This window comes from Leptonotus elevatus, chromosome 2 (assembly GCF_054856555.1).
Source record: "Leptonotus elevatus isolate MCC_2025b chromosome 2, RoL_Lele_1.0, whole genome shotgun sequence".
Lineage (NCBI taxonomy): Eukaryota > Metazoa > Chordata > Actinopteri > Syngnathiformes > Syngnathidae > Leptonotus > Leptonotus elevatus.
Genome location: NC_141240.1, coordinates 20,012,727 through 20,031,290, shown reverse-complemented (window position 1 = coordinate 20,031,290; position 18,564 = coordinate 20,012,727). Strand labels below are relative to the sequence as shown.

Sequence of the window (18,564 nt, the reverse complement as noted above, 5' to 3'; positions counted from 1 at the left end):
TAAAACTTTATTCCCCCCGCCCTCACCAAAAATACTGTAGCCTATGGATGGGTTGAATCATACAATGCGGGTAAAAGGCCTTTCATTCTAGACTGAACACATGAAAACGTTTTTATGTTGTTGTTTTTGGCCAGAAGAGAGATTTCATAGATTTCTTAGTTTCCGGAAATTGCGTTTTATGGAGCAAATGAGTACATCTGAATTTGAAAAGTGGAGAAACCCTCTGCTGACCATGGAGTAAAATTACATTTTAATTTAAGAAGTGGCGTGCTGCTCAATAGTTTGTGAACCTCTTGAGCAATTTGGATTTTCCAATTATTTCAACCTGATTTTGTTCAATCTGAACCATTACATTTTATATGAAATAACAGATGTAGGTTTATCAATTCAATGCATTGTTCTTTTTTTAATCAATTGTGTAGTCAAAACTTAATTAAAAATAGTTTTTGGTCAATTCGTGTAGGTGCAAAAGTAAGTGAACCCTGAGCTGCATTGATTAAAACAAACAGTCAAGTAGGATCAGGTGGACTGAATCCGGATCATCGCCACACGTTTACATTCTCAAGAGCTCGAATTTGAAATACAAGCCCTGCATGGGGGAAGCAGACTCAAATCACTTGATAATAAGTTGCAGTTTGGCTTATAGCAAAAGATCCTTCAAAAAAGAGGCTTCAATCTGTTTAGTTGATGGATGTGGTTGTCATTCAACTTGTGGGGGAAAAAAATTTAATCGTATGAGAGGAAAATCTTTTATTTAGCACTTTTCAAAATTATTTTATACATACCTCCTTCACTTTTCATCACTTTGCATGATTTCTTACACCATATTCATCTCATATATTGCTTTTTGATACAAAACCCAGATTTATTGCTACTAAAATGATCACAGGTTCCACCCTTGTTCAGTTTGTGCAACTGGACTACAGTACAGCAGATGATAAACCCAGGAGACAATGAAACTAAAATAGTATGATACAGTATATGACATGACATTACAGTACAGCCAAATTTATTCATTTAACCTTGTTTGAGAAAATAATGACAATGTTCAAACACTGATCTCATGTCCATGTGCATGCAGCAGTGAGATGAAAACATGACAGAACATGATTTTTCGAGTCGTTTGTTCTGAGACTTTAGGGATTGTAAGAGCCATTTCTGTTATGCGTTCATTTGTTAAACCTCCCACCACTTGGGGGAGCAGTGGTGCCAATTTGCCCTGGCCCCGAGACTACTTAATCAATGGGGTGATGAGGTGTAACCAGTGGGGGGAAGCAAACATTGATCGTGGTGTCGTGGTCATCTTGGAATCATGTTTTCTGTCCAAATGGAACAATTTTGAAACGAACCGCAAGTAAATAAATTATCATTGTAAAGTCGAAGCTGGAGTTAAACCACGCGTCAAAACAAAAACCCACAGGTAACCATGGTGACCTGTTTTGATTGGCAAGAGGGTCACGACAGAGATACATAAATAATGTTTGGTTCTTGGGTGAATTTCACAATGAACATAAAATGCACAACAAACTTTATGGGTCAATTTAATTGTACCTTTTTAAACCAACTCTTTGTTTCAATACTTTTTTCACAGCTTTCTGTTCTTTAACATGGAGCTGAATAGCAAAAATTCACAACAGTTTTTTCCTCCCCGAGTACCAGTGCTAGATGATAAATGCCCATCCCCGAATTTCATTCAAAAACCAAATGTCGCAAACTTCTTGTGAGTAGTCAAGTGTACATCTTACTCCTCTTCTCCTTCCTTCTCATAGATTGCAGTCATGGGGCCAGCAAAGTGACGATGGCGAGCAGCCAACCGCCGACTTGCCGAACAGGGAGCGGTGTGAAGGCAACGCCGCGCGGCAAGGGAGGAACGAACGAAGAAGTGTGGCGAGTACAACCCCGTTTGCCTCATCGCCAAGGGCGTGGTCATGTTTGGGCATATTTGTGCCACATTGAGAGTCAGCTGAGTGTTTACCGTACACAAGACGCGGGCAGCAGGAGCAGCAGCTATGCGAAGACGCTCCACAGCCGATATACGAGAGGACGACTGCAAGCGACTCCCCGTTCTCAACAGTAGCGTCTTGAAGCGCTCACTTTTCGCCGATCTTTTACCTTTGAGGGTTACAAAAGCTTGTGGTGTTGGTCGAGGTCGTGGGTCGGCTGAGGTCAGACTGGAAGAATCTCTTCGTCCAAACATTTTCCGCTTTGATCTGAGACAGACGGACGGACAAGACATGTTCACTTCTTTTGGATGGCGAGCTTGCATTCTCTTGTTGCAATGACGACAGAGGAGGGAAGGAAGCTGACTAGAAGAACGTTGGCAAAAAAGTTGACAGCAGAGCGTGCGTCTAAGTCAGTGGTTCTCAAACCGGGGTCCGGGGATCTTCATAATCCATAAATTGGTTGCAACAAATTATGTCATATCATTTTTTTTAAAGGGGAAGTCAACCCCCCCTAAATTTCTTGACAATAATATATTTTACGCAGCCCCACTAGTCTAAATACGGTATTCCTGGTTAATATTGCGTTAGTGGAATATGAGTTAAGCAGCAAAATCCAGAAGGCGGCCATTTTGCCGCTTGCTGTCAACTGAAGATGACATCACGGTTGCTCAGGTCTCAAGTAACAACCAATCACAGCTTAGCTTCAGAAAACAGGTGAGCTATGATTGATTGTTGCCCTTGCCCTAAACTACTGTGATGTCATCTTCAGTCGACAGCAAGTGGCAAAATGGCCGCCTTCTGATATTGATAAAAATGGTTGGATTTTGCTACATAGCTCATAACACATTGTCAAGAAATGTCTAATATTGACTTCCCCTTTAAAAGTGCATACTTACATATGGGGATCGACGATCCAATAAAACAAATATACTAAGGTCCCTGGACCCCAAAAGTTTGAGAACCCCTGTTCTAAGGCTATCGCCTGCTTGCCTTCACTTACTGCCCATCAAGCCGTTCCTTCCCATAATGCACTGCTTCATGTGGGAGGAAACAAGCACGTGAGTCAACCTGACGGACATGTTGTGTGTTTCTTATACACGCGTGTGGCGTGTACCTGTGAATGACAGTGAAAAGGTCCTCAGTTGTTCGTGGTCCCGGCGATCCACCTGTAAAGAAACCAGCTGCACATTCACAAGAGAAGCTGCTTAATGACATCAGAGTTTGCGCCAAACAATGACAGCGGGAACCGGCGTACCATCACAACGCCGGCCGGCATCCGTCGTCTTCCTGGCCTCAAACTCCTCCTCTTCATCCTGTGGCTCTTCTATGAGGAGGTCACTCAGTGAAACTGCTCCTTGCAAGTCGTCACTGGACAACACGCTGCTCAGGGAGCAGCTTCTCGGACCAATCAGAGCACGCAAACTACTCTCCCTTGCCTGTGACTCAGCCTCTTCGTCTGAGGATGAAGATGACGAGGATGAAGAGGATGACAATACCCTACTCGTTGACATCATAAGCAGGTGTCTTCCTACTGCTCTTCTCTTCTTCCTTGATTTGCTATTTTTGGTGTTGGCAAACATCAAAGTTGTCTTTCTCTGCTCCTCGTCTTCTTCCTCATCCTCACCCAGTGACCTCATCATCCTTCTGTGACATTGTTTGTCCACCTCTTGTTGGAGTGATGTCCCAGCGCCAATTTGGGCTGCTAAAGTGCTACGTGTTAAAGTCTCTAAAGTGCACCATGGTCCAGGAGTGGTGCCGTCGAAGGACGACAAAACATCCACCATGCTCGATGAATGACAGTCCTTATTGCTTGATGAGGTGTCACTGTGCAAGATGTTACCCGTGGGTCCAACTACACATTTTGTGTTATTGATGGTCTCGGGGATGGACTGTGGATTTACAAGGTCAGATGCACTGCCGCCCTTCCCTTTTAGCTTTTCTCTGGCCTCTGGAGATGCTATCACCCCCAGAATACCAAGATCGGCTTTCTTTGGAAGGATGGGCTCCTTCCTCAAGCTTCCAACCTCACGTGGATCTCTATGAGAATCCCCCAGATGTGTTTGGCCATTTATAAGTTGATCATCTTGGGTCACAGTCTGGATATGAGACTCATCCTTGGACACCACCATATAGCTAGACAATATTTCAGGTTGCTGTTGTTTTGAATTACCATCGGCAGGGGTATGAAGGCTCAGAGCATCATCTCGCCGAGGAGTGTCAGAAAACTTGGTACCGGCCATCCTGCTCTTTGGGTGTTGGACTTCCTGGTTTGTGATGGAGCGAAGCTTGACGCTCCGCAAAGCCTGTGCAGTGACAAGGGGGCAGGAGACTACGTTTGAACCTTTTACACTGCAATTTGGGGGGGTGCCAAGGCCTGGTGGCAGGTGTAATCTGGCGGCTTGGTGGGTGACAGTGGGAGATGTTGAAAACAGTACAGCATGATGGGAAGACTGCTTGATTGCATGGGAGTACGGAGGCGGAGGGGGTCGAGAGGCCAACGGAGGTGGGAGGGATGTTCTGGTTGATGATGGCGGTAGGGAAGGAGGAAGGGATGAAGGTAGGAGAGTAAGGGGAGGAGTGGCCGGAGGAGGAAGAGAAGAAGGTGGCAGAGGACTGAGATGAAGAGATGGGGGTTGAAGAGGAATGGGAGGAGGAAGAGAAGATGGCGGTAGATGAGTGGTCTCAAGATGAACAGATGATGGGAGAGAGGATGGGAAATGAGAGGGGTGAGGAGTAAGAGAGGAGGATAGCAGAGGAGTGGGAGGTAGAGGTAATGGTTTGGTAGGAGTGGGGTGAAGGGAAAGATTTGATGGTGGGAGGGGAGGAGGAAGAGGAAGAGAAGAAGGTGGAAGAGGACTGGGATGAAGTGATGGCCGTGGAAGAGGAGAGGAAGGAGTAAGAGAAGACGTTTGGAGATGAGCCGGCTGAAAAGGAAGAGAGGACGGTGGGAGAGGAGGTGGAGGGGTAAGAGACGAAGGCGTGAAAGGAGAAAGAGTAGAAGGTGGCAGTGGAGTGGGATGAAGAGATGACGGTTGGAGAGGAGTAAGAGGAGGAGATGACAGTTGGAGATGTGGAGTAGGATGAAGAGAAAGTGGCAGAGGTGGGGGAGGAGGAAGAGAAGAAGGTGACAGAGGTGTGGGATGAAGGGATAACAGTTGGAGAGGAGGTGGGTGGTGGGTAGAAGTTGGGAGAGGAGGTGGAGGAGGGGGAGTTGGAAGCAAGTGGGCAGGGGGATAAGTACGCTGGGTAGAGGAGTTGGAGGAGGAGCATGATGACAAGGAAGAGGTGGAGGAAAAGGAGGAAGAGATTGAGGAGAGGAGAGAGGACCTCCTCTCCGGAGGGTGGGGTTTTGACTTCTTGGGAGAAAGTGGGAGGGATGTTGCATTAGGGTAGAAGAAAGGATAGTTTTGAGGAACAGAGAAGGCTCCTGGGGGAGTTCCTGGTGGCGAGGGATTGAACTGGCTGGAGTAACCACTGGAGGGGGAAGCGAGACACTGAAGTCGTCCCTCCTCTTCTGAGATGGGAGAATTATGGGGGAGGTGAGGATTGTAGCCATTAGTTGACGGGAGTTTGTCGTATGAATCTGCCTGTTCAAAAGGTTCAAAAGTCGCGACTGTGCCGCAGTCAATCCCACTCTGGCGTCGTTTGCTACGGTTCCGAGGTACCCAGGGATCGTGCAAGGTTTGGGTTGATGACCGAGGACTGCGCTCCGCACCGACGCTGGATGGCGTACAACATGACTTGCTGCGGCTTATTCGGCGCCGAAGGGAGTCGGACCGTAAAGGTGGCAGAGGCGGACGCTTGGACTTCCGGAGAGAGATGCTGCGGCAAGAGGAGGAGGAAGTGCTGGATGATCTAGTTCGACTCGCGGAAGTCAGGGTCACATCCTCCAAGTACACCGACTCAAAGTTACAAGGGGAGGAGCAAGCAGAAGAAACCACGGACACAGGAATTGAATCCAGGTTGATGGGAGTCCAACCACCACCGGCGGGACACGGAGACTGGAGGGAACAATGGCTTCCGCAGCGTGACAGGGTTGACGCCGCATCCAGAGACTCTGCATCTGCTATTGAAGTGGAAGGGGAGCGGTCGTGGGTGCAATTTTGAGACTGGCCAACATGATCACAAGAGCAAGTCGGCCAACATTTCCGGGGAGAGGCAGGCTTGCCGAGATGAGAGGGGGAAGGACACTGAGGAATAAGCCTTGCGCTTAGGTCACAGGGCAGCAGCGGCTGAAGCTCACTGGGAAAATCCTATAGATGGGACAAAGTCTTAGTTCAGTTCAGAAAATTTCTTTGTCCTAGAGGGAAACTTGTCTCCTGACTTGTTTATTTTCTATCCAATGTAAAACAGTCAAAGAAAAGGTACGTGATAAAGCATCGACGGTTGACAGAATGTCTCGTTGAAACAGACCTGCGAACAGGATGAGGAGGCGCTGAGTGTCCTGTAGGAGGCACTGTTACAGCTGGCGTCTGAATCCAGAGAGGAGCTGGTGGCCATGCGGGGCAGGCTGCCGACGTCAGAGGAGCAGGAGAGGCTGTCGGCGTGTGGTGAGGTGAGGGACATCATAAGGCTGGCGAGACCCTGCCCTGTCGGGGCTCGGATCTTCCTCGCCAGCGACTCTCGCTTCTTGATGACCGTCTCATCCTCTTCCTGTTGGGCAAGTGGAGAGGCTCGGGAGCATTGATCTGTAGGTGAATCTGAAGTGGAACACAGGAAGAAATGTTATGGAATACAGGGAAATGACAGATTTTGATTGGTGGAGGAACTAGAGCCGTATTTCATTGCCTCTTATGTATTTGCTCAACACATTTGCATTATTTTCATCGAATGGAAGAGAATTTCCTTGTTCTGTCTATCACTATAGGTCACTAGGAAAGGTAGAACAAAGATACAGTATTATTTGTTGTAATGAAATAATAATTTTCAGACCAGTTAAGTGAAATGTTTCCTGTGTGACACCTGATGTTTGCACAGTGGGTGCGAATCATTCAACTAAAGAGTGTTACCTTGTTTATTGATGACATCGACAGGATTCCCAGTGACATGTGACATGTGGCGATTTAGATTCTGATGGCGGCGGGATGAGGAGTCTGCCACTTTTCGGAAGCTGGCCTGGCGATCAAAGCTCTGACCTGTCACCAATTTTCAAGATACAACTTGTTTGATTAAGCCTCGTCTGGGCCCGAACACAAGTGGAAGCTCAAGTCGTGTTTTTCAACATTTTGACTTGAGTTGAGCTTCACTTTCCATTTCAACTAAGGCCCAAATCGCATTCTAACCTGAGACCAGGCCCGGTGCCCACCTGTTACGTTGATCTGAACTATTTCAGCTGTCACAGCGTCTGCCTGTTGCCTCATCCTCTCCTCTGGGGTCGGGAGTCGGGGGGTGGCTTCTGCCTTTGCGCCGAGCTCCGTCTCGCAAGCGAAGACGTCCCAACAGGTGGTGAGATCAATCGGGTTGAGGACGAGTGGGGTCAGAGGGCGTGTGTCGTTGAGGATGACTGTTTCCTCTTCATCCGAAGAGGCTGAGGACTGGGACAACATCTTGGTTTATTTCCCTGGGTAGGTCTATTTTACATTTTGTCTAATCTACCCGGGATGGGTTGAATTGAACCACTGGAACAGTCACTCAGGTAGTTGAAACCGACTTAAAGGGGAAGTCAACTAAAAAAAGAAATACAAATCTTGCCAATAATATGTTCTATGCAGCCCCACTAGTCAAAACTGATTAATATTGAGTTTGTGGATTTTGAGTGAAGCAGCAAAATCCTAACCTGGCAACAGACAGATTGATATTGTGATTCACTCAAGGGACATTCTGGACAATACTTGGAGCTTGGGGTGGGGGTGGGGGGGGGGCACACCGACATCTTTACCAGCTGAAAATGCACGATGCGCCTCTCGCTGTTCAACATTCAACAAGGAAACGGTGGGTAAATAATTATGCAAGAACAGAATTAATTGCAGCGTCCATTCATCCATGTTCGTTTTTTTTTGTTTGCCCCCGGGACGGCGCTGGCTTGATGGTTTCGTAACAGCTGCATATCATACCCCAAACACAATGTCGCGCTGTGATTGGTCCGAACCACCAGTGGTACGGATCGGTGGAAATCAACGGGCTCGGTACAAGATGTGTTCTCGGGAGTTTGTGAACTCACAAATACCGCGAGAATTCAGCTTGCAGAGCAAGGTTAACAAAATCCAGCCGTTTTTATCCATCTTAGGGGCGGCCATTTTGCCACTTGCTGTCGACAGGTGACATCACAGTTGCTCAGTGCTCAGGCAACGACCAATCACAGCACACCTGTTTTCTGAAACTGAGCTGTGATTTGTTGTTACCTGAGACCCGAGCAACTGTGATGTCATTTTCACTTGACAGCAAGTGGCAAAATGGCCGCCTTCTGATATTGATAAGAACTGCTGGATTTCGCTCCTTAACTCATATTCCACTAACGCGATATTAACCAGAATGTCGTATTTAGACTAGTGGGGCTGCATAGGACATGTTATTGTAAAGACATTTTGGGGGGGTTGACTGGAGGAACAATTCTGGGTCAAGGTACTGTTCTAATCCATTCTAGTGGTCCATGTTTACCTTTCTTCTCCAAACTGACCACTCGAGACAAACAGAAAAGCACGACTGAGAGAGAAAGTCCCAAAATGTGGACCTCTGAGGCAACAGAAGGACGGACAAAAGAAGAGACGAGTGAGACGACTACAGGAAATTAGACATTTATCTACAGACCTTCCAATGGAGCTTGTACACAGTTTTGTACAATTTAATAGTATAGACCTCCATTTTAAATGTGATGCAGTAAAGTTAAAAGTCTCATGCTCATGATGTTCAATGCACAACATAAATAAGTGCCGTCCCTTTAAAAGTAGGCTTTGTATCCAATGAACACAAAAATCATTTATGTTGTGTTTCAATTTGCAGCCTGTGGAACTGCTCTCACCATCTTCCTGCTTTTGTCTCTCCATCGCCTGTGCACCCTGCCCTCTGATTGGCAGAGTCCTGGGGATGTGAAGGAGGTGGGGCTCGGGGTGCAGAGCAGAGAGGTGGTGGGTTTGCTGTCTCCATGCTGAGTCACTCTGCTATATGCTGCAAGAGGAAACAAGACACATTTTGTTGTCCAAAGCCTTCCCGGTGGGACACAATGTCGCTATGTTTCAGGCCGTTTGGAGATTTGTTTTTGAATTCATTTATTGCATAAAGTTTTTAATCAACATCAGTTAATATCCATTCAGTTTTATTTTATATATTTATTTTTATTTTATTATTGTGGTTGTAGTTTGCTAACTTGAGATACTAACATGTTTATGGTCATGGTCAATTTTGCTCATATCTCAAAGCAGCAGTGTCATTGAAATAAGATCATGTTAAATGACAGCCCCCATGTCCCCGACGATTTTGTCCACATAGCTTTTGCAACCCATTGATGTATTCAATCTCGAATCAACTCTGACCTTGCAAATCCTCGGCGCTCGCGTGTTGCTTTCTTGCAGGGATGAAGAGGAGACCCTGCTGGGGCTTCTGGGTCGTGTAGTGGATGGACCAGCGGTCGCCGTCCTTTGCTGCAGACAGGAGGAAGAAATCAGGACACGGGTCTGCGGTGGACCTTGACACAGGCGCGGAGGCGGTTGCTATGGTAACCAGTGTTTCATGCACCTGAAGTTGTCCTTTACAAAAATGGTCGCGCTACTGTACGAGTACTCACGCTCACACACATGACCAAGCGTACGCAGATAAGAACAAACTCACCTGTGTTCTTTTTTAGATACTTGAAGATGCCTTTGATGGCTGCGCCGATCAGAACCATCACGCCAACACGCACACACTCAATGAATGCAGCTGAACACTGCGGCGCAACGCGGTGATCCTCACACTCCTTTTCATCTCTCTCTCTCTCTCTCTTCTCTCACCATCCTCTCTCTAAACTCTGCACTAGATCTACATCAAGGGCTTCCAGAGGGGGGGGGGGGGTGGACTAATGGGGCAGCGGCCCCCGGGAAAGTGACAGTAGACTAGAATTTAGACCAGTGGTGCCCAAGTCCGGTCCTCGAGAACCCCTATCCAGCCTGTTTTCCATGCTTCCCTTCTGCAGTGCAGCTGAATCTAATGATCAGCTCATCAGCAAGCTTTGCAGAAGCCTGATAACGATCCTGATCATGAATCAGGTGTGTTAGTGGAGAGAAACATGGAAAACAGGCTGGATAGGGGCTCTCGAGGACCGGACTTGGCCACCCCTGATTTAGACCAGTGGTTCTCAACCGAGGCCCTCAAGTACCCCTATCCAACCTGTTTTTCATGTCTCCCCACAAGCAACACAGGTGTTTCAAACAATCAGCTAATCAGCAAGCTCCGCATGAAGCCTGATAACGATCCTCAGCTGTGTTGAATGAAGGAGACATGTAAAATAGGCTGCATAGGGGTACTCGAGGACCGGGGCTGAGAACCAGTGATTTAGACCAACTAAAACATAGGTGTCGAACTCCGATCCTCGAGGGCTGGAGTCCTGCAGGTTTTGGAGGTTTCCCTCTTCCAACACAAGCTGATTCCAATCATTATCAGGCTTATGCAGAGCTTGCTGATGAGCTGATCATACATAAGCGGTGTTGGAAAACGGAAACATCCAAAACCTGCAGGACTACAGCCCTCCAGGACCAGAGTGTGACACCTATGAACTAAAAGCATATCTATATCTATCTATCTATCTATCTATCTATCTGTCAGTGTGTGTGTGTCTCTCTCTCTCTCTCTGTCTCTCTCCCTCTCTCCCTCCCTCCCTTTTCTCCCTCACAAGCACAAACATACTGGCCATCAGCCAGAATAGCTGTGCCCTTCGTGTGTGTCACCAAGTGATAAAGGTTACTTGCACTACCGCAGATGAGCTATTTAAACACACACACGCACACGCACACGCACACGCGCACGCACACGCGCACACAGTGATCTTTGAAGATAAAAGTGCAGCTTCACAGCAAGCGTTTATTTTTATTTTTTTTAATCTCTACGCTGCAGTGTGTGTGTATTTATGAGGACATTATAGATGAGTTTTAAATCGAACACACAATTGAACGGCCCTAATGGGCTTACGTTCACTCATTCATCACATTTTGGTCCACAGCACAAAGAAAGAAAAAGCAACCAAGCCAACCAACAGCTTGTGACTCAAAAAAAACGTGTAAGTTGGAGCACTCGTAAATCAAGATACCACTCGTATGCAAAATCGTCCCTGCATTTTAACGTTGTTATATAATGTATTTTAAAATTGTGACAAAATATTTAATTTGATATCAGAACTCGTGGAAAAATATCGGGAAACAGTACACTGTACTACTATTGTCCATTTTAGTTCAAGAAGGGATTAGGTGAAAACAATTGGTTAAAATGAAGGAAAAATTGCAATTTGGGGAAATTAAAACAACATATTCAGCAAGATACATGAAGTAGACACATTTATTAGTGGGCCACGTCAAATGATTTGATAGGCTCGATCTTGCCCCAAGCCTTGAGTTTGACACCCCTGGTGTGAATGATGATAGCACCTTCAACTTCAGTCCCAAACTCAGATGGTTCCGGTCGGGAAGTGTGCCAACTATTGAGGCCAGTGGAGCAACTAATTACTTCTCGCTTTATGCCTGACAGCTTGTCTTGCTTCTATGCGGGTTTAATGAGTTTTAATAATTGGACAGTAAGTAGGTCGCATTATTACAGCAGGAAAGGGTTACACAGTCACTCATATTCGTTATTTAGAGCTCTGGGGTGTCCAAAGTCTGGCCCAGGGGGCCATTTGCACAGTTTGGATTGGCCCGCCCCATGTTGTCATGATAAAATGAAACCAGGCCTGAATCAAAACGTGAGAAAAAAAAAATTAAGATGTTGAAAAACAGTACATATTTTTTTTGTAAATTAAATTAATATATGCGCTTATAAAATACACCTTAAATGCAATTTTGTCAGATTTTTTTTTTGTCTTTGATTTAACTCAAATATATTAGGTTTGTCAGGCAATTAAATTAAATTATTAATTCAATTAATCGCATGACCTCAATAGTTAAATCACGATTAATCGAACATTTTATATTTGTTTTAAATGTACAATAACATTTTCCACAAAATATATAATATATATATATATATATATATATATATATATATATATATATATATATATATATATATATAAATAAAGTTTTCATAGTCTTGTTAACATAAAAGTGGGAAATAAATATTAAACTAATAGAAACATGGCTCCATCTTTTAGTCATTAATACAGTAATACAATAAATCATAAAATTGCGTTAAAATTAAAAAGATGTACTGTACTATACTGTAAAAAATGAGCGTGATATTGATTTGTGTTGAGATTGTTTTTCTGCCACCAGATGGCATAATTGCATGTGTAAGACATTGGTGACAGCTCAGTGCATTTTTCTTTTCATATTAAGAGCTATCTAATCTTTAACATGAAGTAACTTGTAAAATTCTGCACATTTTTTTAATTGTAAAACACAACTTGACCCCAATCTCCACAAAATATATGCATTATTATGAAATGTATTACTGCAAAATTTTGTCGTGGACGTTTCTGCTGCGTTGCGACTGGAATCCCCCCCGTACATGCTTTCCAAGTAAGGGGTGGTCATTAACATTTGGACATAAAAACAGGAGTTTTGGATTTGAGTGTGGTTTTGCTGAGGCCGAAAGCATGTGAGGCTCACAGGTGAATCTGCCAAGTAGCAGCTGTTGAACGGTAAAGCCATCTGTCTTCAAAATTAACTGTTAGCCCGGCGTATGGAGCTGCAGCTAATCCGTAGCAAACACACCCTAGCTCACAGAAAGCAGGGTTAATTAAAAGAGAACTGTGTTGTACAGGTCAGTTGTATTTAACTTTTAGGTTCAATAGATTTGCATTTAATCCTCGTTTGCTTTCAAACATTTACATAAGTCATGTTCCACCATTCATGAATGAATGTCATTTGGTACATGAGTGGGAATTTGACATTGACCATCACTAATGGGGAGTCAGAAAAACAAATTGCCCAAAAATTAAGCGGGAGCCAATCTCCAAAAGTCAATTTGGAGCAAATGCTGTGAGGGGAGAAAACAAAACAATGTCATTGAGTTTAAAAGCATATTGCTAAAGCTTATAAAGCTTATTGCAATAGTTAGCATTAGTTAGCTTTTCTGTCTCCAAAACGTCAACACATTTTTTTAAGCCCATTTACAATTTCCCAATTCAGATATCATTTCTAACAAATAAGCAGTTAGTGATGGGCATGAGTTTTTTTTTTAAGTGAACTGAATCTTTAGAATCAGTTCATTAAAAAGAACCGTTCAAAAGATTCGTTCATCAAATCGTTTGTCTACACACTCCTATCCTATTGGCTGCACCATCTGACGTCACCGTGACAAAGCTCCTGAGTTGAACATTTTTCAAGTTGAGGGTGCTCATTCGCTTAGTGTGCAGCGAATAGTGGCCAACTGCAAAAAAAAAAATTGGTAATGATCTCATTAAGTCTCACCGGCGCCTTTCAAATCCTATAAATGAAATGTGTTCATGTCACCGCCCATTATTAAAAAAAAAAAAAACCAGCCTACTACAGAACTCCAAATTTTCTGTATATACCTTTGTGCAAAAGGGGCGTGGCCTCCTGTTGCTGCTTCTTAAAGCTGAAGAATTTCCTCTTACGCCTCTTGCTGGCCCGGTGGCTGTACTGCGGTGCGACCTCGAGTTCCTTGAAAGGAGACGGGACTTTCAGAGGTGATGGATCCGGAGTGGTGTAGCCGGGGCGAGGCGCCGGTGTGGGCGGGCACGAACTAGTCCGTCGCCACTGGGTAAGGGCAGGGCGAGGAACCTGATAGGACTGCACAGGTTGCTTTCCATGAACATCGGTCAACAACAGTTTGCCGTGAACCTCTGAGGGGACGCTCGTGTAGAACCGGCCTTGTGGCGAGCAGTTCTGGCCGTACCAGGGGTTGGGATATTGCAGGTGAGGTGGGAGATGCTTCTTGTCACCAGAGGGTGGCCAGCCAGCCATGCCTGCATTCCGTCCCCAAATGGCTTCATGGTGCTGGTGGATTTTAGCCGTCAGCAGACGTCGCCGAAGGCTGCCCTCCGTCTTGGGCTGAAGTGGGGTGATCCTGCGAGGAAGAAGCTGGTCTTGCTCTTCATCAGGTCCCGAATTCCAGCACTGGGACGCCACACTGTTCCCCGCCCCATCTCTACCCAAACAATCCACGTAGGAAATCATACTATGGCACAATGTCCAATACTTCTTTCTTCAAAATAAAAATCTAGCTCCTGACATTTGAAAGTCTGCTGCCAACTAAAACCGACAGTTGAAAACAATCCTCCCGCATTGAAAGCGACTTGTCCGACCTTGCCGCAGCACCCGAAGCATCAGAACACAAATGGGATCTTCCTCCGGGTGTCGCCTGTGTGTTGCTAATCTGCTAATGAGGATTATCCACGTCTGCAGATGGTCGCTGACCTTAACACATGTTGCTCCATTTTCAATTCGGTCCTTCTTTGGATCTCGGACCCTGATGTGACCGCTCGCCTTGGCACAGAGCATCACATCAGATTGAGGAGTTTGGAATGAGCTGCTGGCACGTAAATCCATTACTGCTTATCGTGCGTCAAGTCAAAGCGGCCAACAGCGGTGGCTAAAGTACTCAAAGCTGACTACATACGTAGCCAATGTTTCAGCTTTTCCCTTCTCTGAATTCATATTAGTCTGGCATTTTTACGGTGTTATCCAAGGTCACTGAGGAAGAAATTGCTCCAAATGCTTTGATGGCTATGTTTAATGTTCTTCCTTCTCCTCTCCGTCTTCCTTCAAATAAGGACATGATAGCATTCTCAACCTTGCTGGCCAGGAGCCTGAATCGACACCTACACCTGCACATTGACTTAAGAAGGTACTCCATTTTCTCAAACTTGAGAAAGTCAGGTTAACTCTCGGATCTGAGTGCTCATTTGAACTTGAAGAGACCTAGAACCCATTTTTTTTTGTACAATATGTCAAAAGTGCAAGTACAGTAAATAATGATCGGTTTGTCCTGCATCTGCTCGCTTTGTGAGATATCTGTAAGTTTGATTTAGGTTTAGTTTTTCTTTGCCATGACCAATGTGGCATATGTTTTCTTATTGTTAATAAGATGTGCCAGGGGAGATGTTAGTATAGGATTTGACCTCTTTTTTTTTAATGATTGTTTTTTGACTGTTGACACTAAAAGACAAATAAAGAAAGTTGAATATGATTTATTTCTAATTACAGTCTGTATTCCTTTTTCACTAAGTAGGAAAAGAAGACAGGCGTTGAACAAGTCGATCTATTCTGTACCATAGTGCCACTTCGTGACTTCTCGCGATAAGTAACAAGAGCGCGGCGAGGAATGGACTTGTGATTGGCCAGAGCCAAACCAAAGAGACGCTGCAATTGGTGATTGCACAAGAAGCACAGGCTCTGATTGGTCATTCAGAGGAGTAGTGACGTCACTGCAACGCGTAGCTAAAGCGGTGAGTATGCATTGTTTTGTGGGAAAAATTATTATTTTTCATTCTTTTTGCGCGGAGATTCTGCTATATGTGCTGGACAACAGATTTGCCACCGTGCGCATCCGTCAGGGGCAGGCCAGTTGAAGTGAAGCCTAAAAACGTAGACGTGAAAGAACAAGCAAGACAATTAGCCTGCTTGCTGTTAGCCGCATCGTTGTTTTGGAAGGTAACCAAGCAAATAACTGGCTTGCATCATTCATCTAGTTTTTACAGTGTACTTAATAATACATTAAACGTGTTCTGCTTGAGCCAACAAAGCGAGATTAGACATTCATTGTATTAATAATCCAATCAGTAATTCCAAATTCCACCTTTTTGGTGAGATACTGTTGAAAGAATGAAACAAATAAGATTAAGCCTCTAACAACTTTTGTCCACTAGTAATTTCACCCTGTACAACTCAATTGATCACTTTTTTTAAAGGAAAGTAAATGCAAATTAGGTAATGTTGTTGCATAAGTGCGCACACCCTTTTATTACTGTGAATGGGGCTTTGTTGAGAATCAACAGACCACATTCAAACTTGTGTGTTGTGTAATAAATGCTCAAACGCCTTTCTGTGTCTTGGTGTGCCGCCACGCAGTCATGTCAGTCGTCAAACAGATGCGAGGGGACCCATGCAGCGGCGTGGCCTCCCACCTCCAGTGCCCCCTCTGCGGAAATTTCGCCAAAAGTCACGCCTTTCAGCTGTCCCACATCGCCTCGGCCCATCCCACCTACTTGGACAGCGTGGCCATGGGCCGCCTCGGCAACATCGTGATGTACCAGAGCGGCGCCCGGTTGTTCCACTGCGCCGAGTGCTTCTTCACCAGCCGCGACTTCAACAAACTGTACCAGCACATCATCGCCAAACACTGCTTGGACGAGGCGGCGGCGGCGGCAGGAGCCGGCTTGGAGGACAACGGGAGCGGAAAGGGGGAGAAGGAAGCAGACGAGAAAGTAAAGGAAATAGACGCGGATGTGAAGAAAGTGAATGACGAAGTAAAAGAAGCAGATGAGGAAGTGATGGAAGTAGGCGAGGAAGCAAAGGAAGTAAACGAGGGATTAAAGGAACTGGACGAGGAATTAAAGGAACTGGACGAGGAATTAAAGGAACTAGACGAGGAAGTAAAGGAAGTTGACGAGGAATTAAAGGAAGTAGGCGAGGAATTAAAGGAACTAGACAAGGAAGACAAAAAAGTAAAAGAAGTAGATGGGGAAGTAAAGGAAATAGACAAGGATATGAAGGACGCCAATGAGAATGATGCAATTCCGCAGAGCCCGGAGGAGGTGAAGGATGAAGACGCCACCTCCGAGATGATGATCAGCGACGTGGACAATAGCGTGTTAGTCTTCGACGGCGACATGTACCACTGTCTTATCTGCGGCTGGTGGAAAAACAAGATGAAAGGTTCGGCCATTACCCATGTGGTGCGAAAACACAACATCCCCAGAGAGTTCGTCTCTCATAGGATCAGGCAAGACGACCCCGCTTCAACCTCCACCTTTACGCCCAAACGCCATCTGAGCAGCGGTGCCGACGAAGAGGAGGAGGACCCCCTCAGCGGCGACCTTCTTAAAGAGGAAATGGAGGCGACGGCTAACGTGGTCCGCTTTTGCTCCAATCGCTACGTATGCGTCATATGCGGCTGGAAAAACAAAATGAAAGGTGAGGGCTTTGCGTGTGTACGTCATTTGTTGTTTCGATTTTCAAATGGAAATAAAAAGTCTTTTTTATGATTTGATAAAAAAAAAAAAAGATTGACAATGGAAATAACGAAAGAGTCCAATTCGTCAGCACCGTTTTGACACAAAAGTCACAACTCAAACTCAAAACTCACCAGCGTGTTTACGTGCAGGTTTTGCCATCAGTCACGTGGTGCGTAGCCACGACGTGCCGCGTCCGTACAGCTGCAAAGACTGCAAGTGCACGTTCTTCCTGCCCAGCCGGCTCAGGCAGCACATCCGGAGGACCCACCGGCCGGGGCGCTACGCCTGCCCCTTCTGCTGCTTCAGGTCGCAATTCCTGGCCGGCTTCCGGAGGCACTGCAGCCGATGCACCGCCCGCGAGGAAGGAGAAGGCGGACTGGGCTTGGTGTTGGATGAGGAGGGGAGAGGGCCGGCGGTGATCAAGGAGGAGACCAAGGAGACGAGAGCGGGGAGGAAAAGAGCGCGGAGGCTGATTGAAGAGGCTGAGGATGAAGACGAACCCATGTATTTCTAACAGGGCATGCTGTTCTTCCGTCAAGCCCACCCAGTGGCAAAATTGCTTCATATTTAAGTTTTTTTCCCCTTTCTTCCATTTTTTTAAGAATGTATTTGGGGGGTTAAAAACAAACTTTTGTTCTCACTTTTGTATTAGTTGTAAAATAATCATTTTTATACAAATATCTGTGTGATTAATTAGAATTGATCTTAAAAATTAGCTTTAACCGTTGAAATTAACTACATAATTTTTCAACTTGAAAGTTGATTTGTAAATTAAAGGTGCATTGTGCAGTTTAAAAAAGTAATATTAAAGCTTTTTCTACATCATGCATGCTTCACCAAAACCTAGAGCCCTGACTGTTTTACTCTGACTGCACTTATCAGCTTTTATTTTCCCTTTATAGTGGAGTGTGCGGACCCCACAAATCAACTCTTTGATTAAACCTTTGGTTAATTGCAGTAATCAGAGCACAGTTTCAAAAAATATTTACATTATTTTAAATGTTTATTTCCAAGTAAATTATTTATTTTTTTGTAAATAAAACAGCAGTTTGTGTGTTTTTGTACTAATTTATCAAATTACTAAATACTTGGTTATTGATTCCATATTACATTTTTTTTTTATGAGAACCAATCTGTCCATCCATCCACTTTCACACAAATCTTCATTACGGTCACGAATGAGCTGGTCAGACTCTAGCTGGAAATAGGGTGAGAGATGTGATAAGCCCTGGACTGGTCGCTACCCAGTCACTGGGCACATATACTGTAGATGACCATTCAGACCTATGTCCAACTTTGAGAGACTGTTTTTGCATTCCCGTGGGAGGATTCCATTCATATCCATGCACTTGTAAGCAAGAA

The 18,564-nt window shown here is 45.1% G+C and overlaps 2 protein-coding genes across 14 annotated transcripts; one reads left to right on the top strand and one right to left on the bottom strand.

Moving 5' to 3' along the window:
* Positions 1-735: 735 nt before the first annotated feature.
* Positions 736-14,680, bottom strand: nhsl1a (NHS-like 1a). Of its 11 annotated transcripts, none has more exons than XM_086067530.1 (11): positions 13,579-14,680; positions 9,413-9,520; positions 8,902-9,047; positions 8,541-8,615; positions 7,249-7,477; positions 6,953-7,078; positions 6,357-6,643; positions 3,199-6,196; positions 3,058-3,124; positions 2,944-2,974; positions 2,061-2,210 (listed from the first exon to the last, which is right to left on the bottom strand). In XM_086067530.1, exons 1-10 carry the CDS (start codon positions 14,201-14,203, stop codon positions 2,950-2,952), a joined length of 4,686 nt encoding a protein of 1,561 aa, XP_085923656.1. In that variant the 5' UTR covers positions 14,204-14,680; the 3' UTR covers positions 2,061-2,210; positions 2,944-2,949. The 11 variants fall into 11 exon arrangements, with proteins under 11 accessions (XP_085923652.1, XP_085923653.1, XP_085923663.1 ...); XM_086067528.1 differs by having other exon boundaries at positions 2,944-2,977; positions 13,579-14,679; XM_086067536.1 differs by having other exon boundaries at positions 3,058-3,109; positions 13,579-14,679.
* LOC147178752 (uncharacterized) lies at positions 13,657-18,257 on the top strand. 3 transcript variants are annotated; one of them, XM_086067539.1, is made up of 4 exons: positions 13,657-14,873; positions 15,255-15,474; positions 16,097-17,161; positions 17,352-18,256. In XM_086067539.1, exons 3-4 carry the CDS (start codon positions 16,099-16,101, stop codon positions 17,714-17,716), a joined length of 1,428 nt encoding a protein of 475 aa, XP_085923665.1. In that variant the 5' UTR covers positions 13,657-14,873; positions 15,255-15,474; positions 16,097-16,098; the 3' UTR covers positions 17,717-18,256. The 3 variants fall into 3 exon arrangements, with proteins under 3 accessions (XP_085923665.1, XP_085923664.1, XP_085923666.1); XM_086067538.1 differs by lacking the exon at positions 13,657-14,873 and having other exon boundaries at positions 15,129-15,474; XM_086067540.1 differs by lacking the exons at positions 13,657-14,873; positions 15,255-15,474 and adding an exon at positions 15,491-15,679 and having other exon boundaries at positions 17,352-18,257.
* Positions 18,258-18,564: the final 307 nt, after the last annotated feature.